Source organism: Lupinus angustifolius, chromosome LG15, assembly GCF_001865875.1.
Source record: "Lupinus angustifolius cultivar Tanjil chromosome LG15, LupAngTanjil_v1.0, whole genome shotgun sequence".
Taxonomy (NCBI): domain Eukaryota; kingdom Viridiplantae; phylum Streptophyta; class Magnoliopsida; order Fabales; family Fabaceae; genus Lupinus; species Lupinus angustifolius.
In genome coordinates, this window is record NC_032023.1 from 13,336,534 (window position 1) to 13,346,741 (window position 10,208).

General features: G+C 32.3%; 1 protein-coding gene and 1 pseudogene across 1 annotated transcript; both read right to left on the reverse strand.

Annotated features, from left to right (window-relative positions):
- On the reverse strand, positions 708–3,140 carry LOC109328090 (annotated as a pseudogene).
- On the reverse strand, positions 7,330–10,207 carry LOC109327708 (uncharacterized protein At5g43822-like; the record flags this gene model as incomplete). Its single annotated transcript, XM_019560872.1, has 4 exons — positions 7,330–7,746; positions 8,282–8,346; positions 9,294–9,350; positions 10,101–10,207. Coding segments are annotated over 4 exons (273 nt in total), but the record flags the coding sequence as incomplete, so codon positions are not given.

A 10,208-nucleotide genomic window follows, 5' to 3' on the forward strand; every position in this document is an offset into this window, starting at 1 on the left:
TTTGGATAATGTACATATTGTTGGAATTTCTGACAATTTATGGGTCACAAATATAATTCTATAATTGTGTTATGGCCATTATGTAATTAGCCAAAATATAAAATGATCTTAAGTAATTAATTTGGTGGCTAAGGGCATATGTGTCATGAAATAATAATAAGTGTAGATACCTTCAGACAATTTCTGATTTGATGAAGGGACTGAATCAGAATTATTGCAACTAAAGTAGTAACCACTACGGGGTTACTTTTATGGGTTATGGTCCCCATTTGTAGAGCAACAGGTTTTCAGGTGTTAAGGTTAAGGAGAATAAGGTAGGATGAGAATAGTGTTATCCAGGATAGGATAACACTATCCACTCATCCATAAGGCTCATTAGGTATAAGGATGAGGTTTCTCCTGATAACCAAAAGGCTAAGGCAAAACATACTCTCCCTAAGGTACACTCAAGGTACTCTCTCATTCCCCTCTAGAGAGAACTAAAGGAAAACCATTCGGCGCTCTATCATCTGGAAGATCATCTCACCCTCATACCTTCGAGATCCCGGAAATGGATCAACAAGGTATGTTCTTCATCTTCACCATGAACTCATTTGGGGTTTCTTCGGTCTGGACAATGGATGTTCCATTTGGGTGTATGTATGGGCATACACATTCGGTTGTGGGAACAAAGCCATGGTCATAAGGACTTCCGCATGATTTCGGATGGAGAAGGAATTTCTCCAACACATATCCTCAGTCACCTGAATTTTTCTATTCGCTCAATTTGAACAATTGAAAGTTTACATCACACATTCATCGACATAATTTGACGAGCAAGAGCAGGGTCTTGTTGCAATAGCTCTCTGAAATTGTTTTCCACTTCTGACATCTGCTTCTCCAAGTATTCTTTTGAGCTCTGTCCAAAGCAATAGAAAAAGCAACTGATTTCATTCGAACATCATAGAAACTCACATTTGATTTACTCTTTTAGAAATTTAGCTAAAACTAGTACAAATGATGGAAGACAAGAACTTTTCTCACAAATGAAGGAATGCCATATTTTACCTGTAATGAGGTAATTGAAGTTTCACTATCCTTGAACTTGTTCTCCTGTTCATTCATTAAAGTTGCCTTGGATTCCAATACAAACCTGGTCATGATGTTATAGGAGTATATTAGAGTATGTCAGTTTTATTTTCTAAATAGGCCGAAATCAAGCTTTAGTGTACTCTATTTACTAGCATGTACAAATAGGTATCCAAAACTCACGTTCTCCCTGCAAAACAAAATAAATTAGGTCATTATATGTCTGTATGAAACAGAGGCACCATTAAATACAAACTGCTATAAATTATCAAACTAAAGGTATTGCTTTGACAATAGAATTGCGATATAGTTAACATAGGTAACAAGTGCTTGTGGTATTCTTTGCATACCAATGGATTTGTAGACATTAGTGTCATCAGGAACCTGCTTCAGCTCCTCCATGGTCAAATAAGCACGCTTCTTTCGTACGCATCTGGTTTTGCACCTGCGGGCAGAGGGATAATACAAACTTCATGAATTTCAGACAACCCCTGTTAGCATATAAATCCAGGATTCAAAATTCAAATATCAAGTATTCAGTTTCACTTCTTTTCTCTTTTCCCTTATCAATAAAAAATAATTAATTTTCTTCCAAAACCATGATACAGCATTTTTTGTCAAATTTGAGAGTAGTGCATAAGCATGCAGACCTTAGCAGTTAGCACACAGAAGTAGTACAATTTTGAATACAAAATCCGGGAGTTCTCAGACTCGGAATGTGAGTCATAGTAACCATGTGTTCACTCTTTTTGACGCGAAAGTTATTCACAATAACAATTCAATTTCCAAGTACATTAAATCCTTCAAACCAGTAATAAAAAGGCAAGTTTTTCTTGGAAAATACCATTAATTATTCAGTAACATCTGTTTAAGTGTAAACAAAAGGTACCAACAAAGTGACAACTAGTGATCAATATTTAGCCTCGTAAACCAAGGGTATCGGCAATTAGTGATCAATACCTCTTAAGTGAGCATGGATGAAAAGTTAGTAAGTAAAGGGGTATTCACTCTTAATTAAATAAGTGCATTGAGATCACCATATATTAGAATATTGTATTAAGAGCTTTGTTATATTGGTTTAGTTTGTTATTAATGCTGTTGATCAGTTAGATAAGTTGTTAGACTGTAAAATGATGAGGTGGCAGTTACTTGTTAATGTTCAGCCACTATATATATATATAAGTAGCTCTTTGCTACTATTGTAATTCAATATTTGAGAAATAGAAATCAGAGTTACATACTCATCCTCTTCCTCTCACTCTCTGTATCTATCTCCTGATCTCCATTTCTGACTTTTACATGGTATCACACTATGACTTAGCAAATCAAGGGTGATACATATTTACTTATTCACATTACATTCAATCTCACTTTACAAAAACTTTTCCCCTAGCCCCGTGTCCTATTTAAGTGAAACATAAGTACACAAACAACTAGTTGTATTATTGGTATAGTTCAAGCAAACAAGACAAGGCTAAGTATTGGCCACTAATTGCCAGAGGGTAATAATACCCTAAAAAAAATAAAAGGCTAAATATTACGGTTTCAATAGTCTTTTCAAAATGGCACTGCGACCATAATTGCAGCCGCATCGGCCACATCTTCCAGCAATTACGTAATGACAACCACAAATTAAATTTAAAACACTGGGTACAATAATAAACCTCAAGGAATAAAATCCAATTTATTGAGCTAGGTCCAAACAATAAGTAATAAGTTCAATCAAATGCCAATAACAATAATAGAAGTGGCAAATAAAAATATGAGATTTTGACAAGCCTGTTTTATTTTTTCAGTAGTTTCAATCATGCGACCTTGAATTTCAAGCAAAGCCTGCATTTTTTTGGGATCAAAACAAAGCAAAATAGAAAAATATTTAGAGCAATTAGTAGGGACAATTCATATATAAATTTGATGATGAAGCAGATTGTGAAGTTACAGCTCTGTTAGCATCGTCAGCCATATCAATCGATCTTTGGATGGTGGAAAACGAAGAGTAGATTCAACTCTCAAAACTCAACCCTAACGTCGTTCGATCCGGCAAGAAGAAAAGGAAGGGAATAGGTTTATACCATTTCTTTACCCCATTTTTATAATTTTTGTTTTAGTAATATTTTTAATTTTTGTTATAAAAATGCTTTTACTCATTCGATAGTAACAAACTAATTCATGACTATCCCAACAAGAATTATCGCTACAATTTGGTATATTTTACTTATTTAATAATAATATTGAGTAAAAAATACCTTGGTACTATTAATGGAATATTTTTTTTGTAATGTTTGTGTAATGTAATTATTTGACAATTTTAGTAAGAGCGTAAATCTATGTATTGATAATATAAAAATTGATACTTTGTTAATGTCTCATTTACCATTCCCCATTTGCATTACTTTTTTTATTATATAAGAATCAATAATGATTGAGAATTAATGTGAATGATACAATGGTAGTATAAAAAACTCTTTATTGTCGTAATTCTGTTGTCATTTTTTTATGGTTTACAAATAATAATTGTGGTTATGAATTATCTGTTTGGAGGATTCTTTTAAAGTTATGGAGGATAATCCCCCTTCAAATTTTTTGGATGGGGAGGTCGTTGGGATAAGAATTAATTGTCATAAGATACATCCTAATACCAACAGATTAATTTTTGTTAAGAAATTAATTTTACTATATAATTTGAGTAAAATTCACTGATTGATAGTATTCCTATCCACATGTTCAAACACTTCATACCGGCCATAAGAAGCCGGATAGGAATCCACCAGCCCCAAAGACTTCAATCAATGTCACTTCATTTGACAAATAGAATAAAATATTATTTTATCTATAATTTAATTAGTTATTATTTAAATCGCTGGTATGTTATAATTTGTAATGATTTTTGTCTATGATAAATTCTTTGTACTACATCTGTATCGTTATAAAATTCTACATAACTACTCTGAAAATAATAGTCATAAAAACATATACCAAGTTTCATCAATATTAAACTATACATAAGGTGTTTTTGTAATGAGTAAAACATAATTTATACTTACTAGACCCTTTTCAACAACAATAGAAAGATCAGCATCATCGGTTTCCTCAAAACGTTTCATATCCTCTTTTCTTTTCAGACAAGCTATGATCCTTACCGAAGATGGAGTATTCTTTGTTGATGAATAAATGGATACTTCATCATCTTCATAATCCTCTTCATCAGGATATGACTCATATTCATGATCCTCTTTTGGTGAATCGTGGTAAAGTTCTTCTTCAGAGTCATTGTCTCCCATTGTTTTTGCTTTCAATTTTTTGATATCCAATAAATGTGAAATCTAAATTTGAAATTCGAATCTTAAATGACCATTCGAGATTTGTTTTCTGAACAATGCGGCGCATTTCAAGCGTAGGTCTTAAGTGGGCTTTCGTTTTTCAATGTTAGAAGCTTTTTTCACTAAGCCCAATGTGTAACATCAATAATCACATAAGATTGATAGCTTGTTTTTGCATACTATAAATTAAAATAGAAATCCAATTTTCCCCTTCAAATTCTATCATCAAACTAAAAAAGGTGTTGGTTGCCATATAAGTTTAATTTGTATGATATATAAAGCACTAAATATGGTGCAATACCCATGCATTTTCAAAATTAAAAAATATAGAAAATAATATACAAGAAAAAAATATAAGTCTGGAATATTTTGGTTTTTGATCGTATCAGTGCTATTATAAATGGAAAAAAATTATGTTTAAAATATTGATTGTAATTTCATATTTAAAAATTCGAACTCAACATTTTAAATTCACACTCAACATATCTATATCTTCTGTATTTAATTCAATGGGCTGGTGAAATGTCTACAATAGGTTTCTCCATTGATTAACATGACATTTTCAAGGACAACATTGTCTTTGCATAATAATGTTTCTGCATCTAGAAATAAAATAAAATAAACCATATATGTTATATTACTAAAAAACACATGTCTTTATGTGTGTCTGGGCATTATGAAGATGAACTGAAAATACATAGTTACAAGAGTAATTTTATAGAGAAAAGAAGTGAAGAGACAAATCTATGTTATAGGCTCTTGCATGTGGAGCATGTGACTTCACAATTTCTAATGGAAGGGTAAAACCTTCTGTCTCCAAATCTCCATTTAGTTGTTACTGCTCAGCCACTATATATAAGTAGCTCTTGCTACTATTGTAATTCAATTTTTGAGAAATAGAAATCAAAGTTGCATACTCATCCTCTTCCTCTCACTCTCTCTATCTCTATATCTTGATCTCTGTTTCTGACTTTTACATGGTATCACATTACGACTTAGCAAATCAAGAGTGATACATATTTACTTATTCACATTACATTCAATCTCACTTTACAAAAACTTTTCCCCTAGCCCCGTGTCCTATTTAAGTGAAACATAAGTACACAAACAACTAGTTGTATTATTGGTATAGTTCAAGCAAGCAAGACAAGGGCTAAGTATTGGCCACTAATTGCCAGAGGGTAAAAGTACCCTAAAAAAAGAAAGGGCTAAATATTACGGTTTCAATAGTCTTTGCAAAATGGCACTGAGACCACAATTGCAACCGCATCAGCCACATCTTCCCGCAATTACGTAATGGCAACCCCAAATTAAATTTAAAACACTGGGTACATTAATAAACCTCAAGGAATAAAATCCAATTTATTGAGCTAGGTCCAAACAATAAGTAATACGTTCAATCAAATGCAAATAACAATAATAGAAGTGGCAAATAAAAATATGAGATTTTGACAAGCCTGTTTTATTTTCCCAGTAGTTTCAATCATGCGACCTTGAATTTCAAGCAAAGCCTGCATTTTTTTGGGATCAAAACAAAGCAAAATAGAAAAATATTTAGAGCAATTAGTAGGGACAATTCATATATAAATTTGATGATGAAGCAGATTGTGAAGTTACAGCTCTGTTAGCATCGTCAGTCATATCAATCAATCTTTGGATGGTGGAAAACGAAGAGCAAATTCAACTCTCAAAACTCAAAACCCTAACGTCGTTCGAACCGGTAAGAAAAAAAGGAAGGGAATAGGTTTATACCATTTCTTAACCCCATTTTTATAATTTTTGTTTTAGTATTATTTTTAATTTTTGTTATAAAAAATGCTTTTACTCATTCGATAATAACAAACTAATTCATGACTGTCCCAACAAGAATTATAGCTACAAAAAATTGAACATCGAATAGGCTTGTTTGTATATTTTGCTTATTTAATAATAATATTGAGTAAAAAATACCTTGGTACTATTAATGGAATGTTTTTTTTGTAATGTAATTATTTGACAATTTTAATAAGAGCGTAAATCTATGTATTGATAATATAAAAATTTATACTTTGTTAATGTATCATTTACCATTCCTCATTTGCATTACTTTTTTTATTATATAAGCATCAGTAATGATTAAAAATGAATGTGGATAATACAATGATAGTATAAAAAACTCTTATACTGTCGATGCATATTTTTCCCTATTTTTTAGTAAAAAGTGTAATATTTATGCATTGACAATGTAAAGATTTATACACTACTAATGCATTATCCAGAATTCATTTGCATTGTTTTTATTTATTTATGAGTGAATGATGATGGAAAATAAAATACTACAACTAAATGTAAATACCAAAAGCGTCAAACTTGAATAGATAAGTGGTAATTGAAGGGAAAAGTCCAAAGCAATCAATCATGAAGGAAGTGAAGATTCAAAGCCACTAATGGGCTTATTATTTGTAGATAGTCAAATACAACAAATATTTCACTATGAATTGTTAATGATCTTGATCTTTCATTTATACCAATATGACTGAGATCCTAAAAAAGAAGGAATAAAAAATTATTAAATGTATAAGATCCTAAAAAAATCATAAAACTATTAATCATTTTCTTTAAATATCATCTTTGTTTGATCAACCTTAGAATTAAATATCACTTTCCAAACTCCAAGTATAAGAATTAGATCAACCTTGCTCAATTTACCAACTCTAGATGACCTTGAAAATAATTATTTAGACATGGAAAAGTGATTTTCCAAAATAGATTTTGGCCAAACATTTTTGTGAGAAAATGAAAAATTCAACCTCTAAAAGTTAAGAAAATATTAGAAGCACTTTTTATAAGTAAAAAATACTCTTTTTTAGGTGTAAAAACAATCTAAACTAACAAGAGTTTTTCCTGATACAAAAAGTTTTCTTGATACTGAAATTAAACCGAAAATCGGGCAATTTTTTTCCATATCTCAAATGGAGAAGTAGGGCAAAATTCAACAGATGTACAGTATCATACTCCAAATATAAAATATGTGCATTAAAATGCATCATCCAGCAAGTCATGTAAAAAAAAGAACTAGTCAAATGGCCTTAAGATCACTAGCAGAATAAGTTGCAAGCTTAAAGTCACAGTTGAGAAAAGAGTTCCCCTTTCTTTATATCACAAGCATGGAACATTTCCTTTTCTGGTGGGAGAGCCCAAGCATGTTGCCAAGTTCTGTTACTATCCGACATATCTCATCGGTCATGTGTTGCTAAAATCATGCCTTCAGGATCCACTGATACACATATGCTCAAGCATTCTCATGTAGTAAGTTAATCCATGATAGAGGATCATCAACACAGTTCTTCAGCAAATATTATATCGTATACAAATTGAACTGCACCCAAAAGTCAGATAGTGAGAAACAACATTTGTGTAAGGGTTTTATTTTGATATATCTAGATTAAAGAATATAAAAGACAACATAGCTCTTTTACACATGTAGTTCAATTATGGTTCACCAAGTGAAAATATCTCAAAGTTTACTGACTCCAAGAATGTTTCATTAAATTTGAATGATATTTGACACCTTGTGATGTCTGTAGAAGGCATTCCGAAGTTTTCAAACACAGACAATGTTTAGCAGAAGGTTCTATTCATTTAGTATAATTAAATGTGAACTTCAAATTGAAGAAATTGGCATTTGTGATCTATGGATCCTATAGGAAGTCCCATGCGGAGGCTGAACTGAGGCATTCCATGAGAATATTTCTACTTGCTACGTCTCCATAAAATGAAGACTTTCAATATCTGATACTCAAAGCATAAAGACAATGGTGTGGATGCACATACGAAATTTCAATATTATATATATAAATATATTGCTAATCATCAATTAAATGATTTCTGGTCTACAGATAATTCTTCCATACCTTCTTCAGAAGGGAGATTGGGTTGATCAACCAAGAGTTGCTGAAGTGCACCAAGATCACTGGAACTGGATTGCAATGCAGTTAATGCAAAGTCAATATAAAACCCATACAGGAAATATGATGTTTTCACAGCAATAAAGTTAAAAAAAGTAGAGATAAAGGTAACTTTAGGGTTACTTTTTAAATTGGAAATGTCATTTCCGTAAACATCTGAATGATAAAGAAACTAGTGGAATACAAGTCTACAACCTCTTTTGGTTACTTGAGTATATCTGTTCGGTCTCTCAAGCTCAACCCATTCTGATAGAATAATTTGGACTTTGGATTCCTGCGGAGAGAGTTCTCATGCAAATCTTATTTTCAGTTCCTAATTCACTACTCTAAACTTTAAAGTTTCTTTGATAAACCTGACTGAAAGTGCAAATTTGTTGGGGTTAGGACTCAAAACCTCACTATCCTAAAGCGTATGTTATAAGCAGATCCAGCTCAAAGATGGTAGGCCACTTATTATTGTAAGGTGGCTACTTTCCTTTTGGAAGAAGAAATAGTTTTTGGAGAGCACTTGGTATGTCCCTTTATCCTAGAGCAGTTTTTTATGATTCTCTATGCAGGTTTGAGCAGAAACAAGTAGACCAAAATTATATGGCAGCCTTTAGGTTTTGCAACCCTATGATCTTTATTGCTAGCAAGGAATGCTGTATCTTTATGAGTGTTTCTCCTTTCTATGCCCCTAAACTTAGATAATGTAGTCATGCTTTTGGTTTAAGTGGGATATGCAGAGAGACGGGGCAGCTTTATTGCTTTCTTAGTTCTCCATGTTCTCCTTTTGTATTTAGACTTTCTTGTGTTGGAGGATCTCCTGCCCCTGTCCTAACTGTGCTTCCCGTCAGAAATTTCATTTTCTATCAAAAAATAAATGTTTTCCAAGAAAAGAAGCGGATAAAGGGGAAGTTTCCATATACAAAATTATGACTTTGGAATGGTAAAGACTATAGCATTGACATCTTCATACCTGGGCTTTAAGGCAAGTCCTGATAGTTCTGAAATCACTGATGACTTTAATAAATACCTGTTCCAAAATAAGTAAATAAAAACTATTAATCAAAAGAAACTACTACTTATATGGTTTTATCTGAAGAGAAAATCAACGAAAAAGGCACTTCTGCACAAAGCTATTAAAGCACAAGTTTTATTCCAATATCAATGACCATTGTTTTCTTCTTTTGGTTTGAAAGCACAAGCTTTACTTTTTGTTCTCCATTTGCACTTGTTATAATATGCTTCAGCTTTTGGCCCTGCAAGAGTACGGAGTCATGCTATGGAGCATCACTCTTTTTCTTTTCAGATAAAAACCTCTTCCTACCCTTTGCTATGTTTGTTTTCTCAGCCATTTTATGCTACTGCCTACCAACAGGTTGGGACACTAGTCTAGAACTCTTTGAGTCACTAAGATGAGGTGTTTCATTTGTTTCTTTTAGATGTATGTTTCTTATTAAAAGAAGTGACTTAGAGGGTAGAAGCCTTGAGATTTTTTACTTCTTTTGATAAGAGAAAGCCTTTAGATGCTGTATGCCTATTACAAATCTATGCATTGATTTTCTATTAAAAGGGAGTTAAAGTTGAGCCAATGTATTCAAGCAGCATGGGAAATTAAAAGAAACATTAATCCAAGTGGTACCAAGTTCAATCAACTTTCTGCCAATCTTCCAAGCTCTTGTACAATATCATATGACGTGTTAAAATTACGTTCATACTAATACATTTCTGGATGGTCAAAAACCACAAAATAAAAGTAAAAGTCCTAGGCAAAATTCCTTACTCAGAGTGATGTATCTCATGTAGAAACAAAAGGCCATCCAAACAATCAGTTAGTGTAGGTTTGACACCAACTCGCTGCTGAAGTTGTTTCACCTTCGGCTGAGAAGAA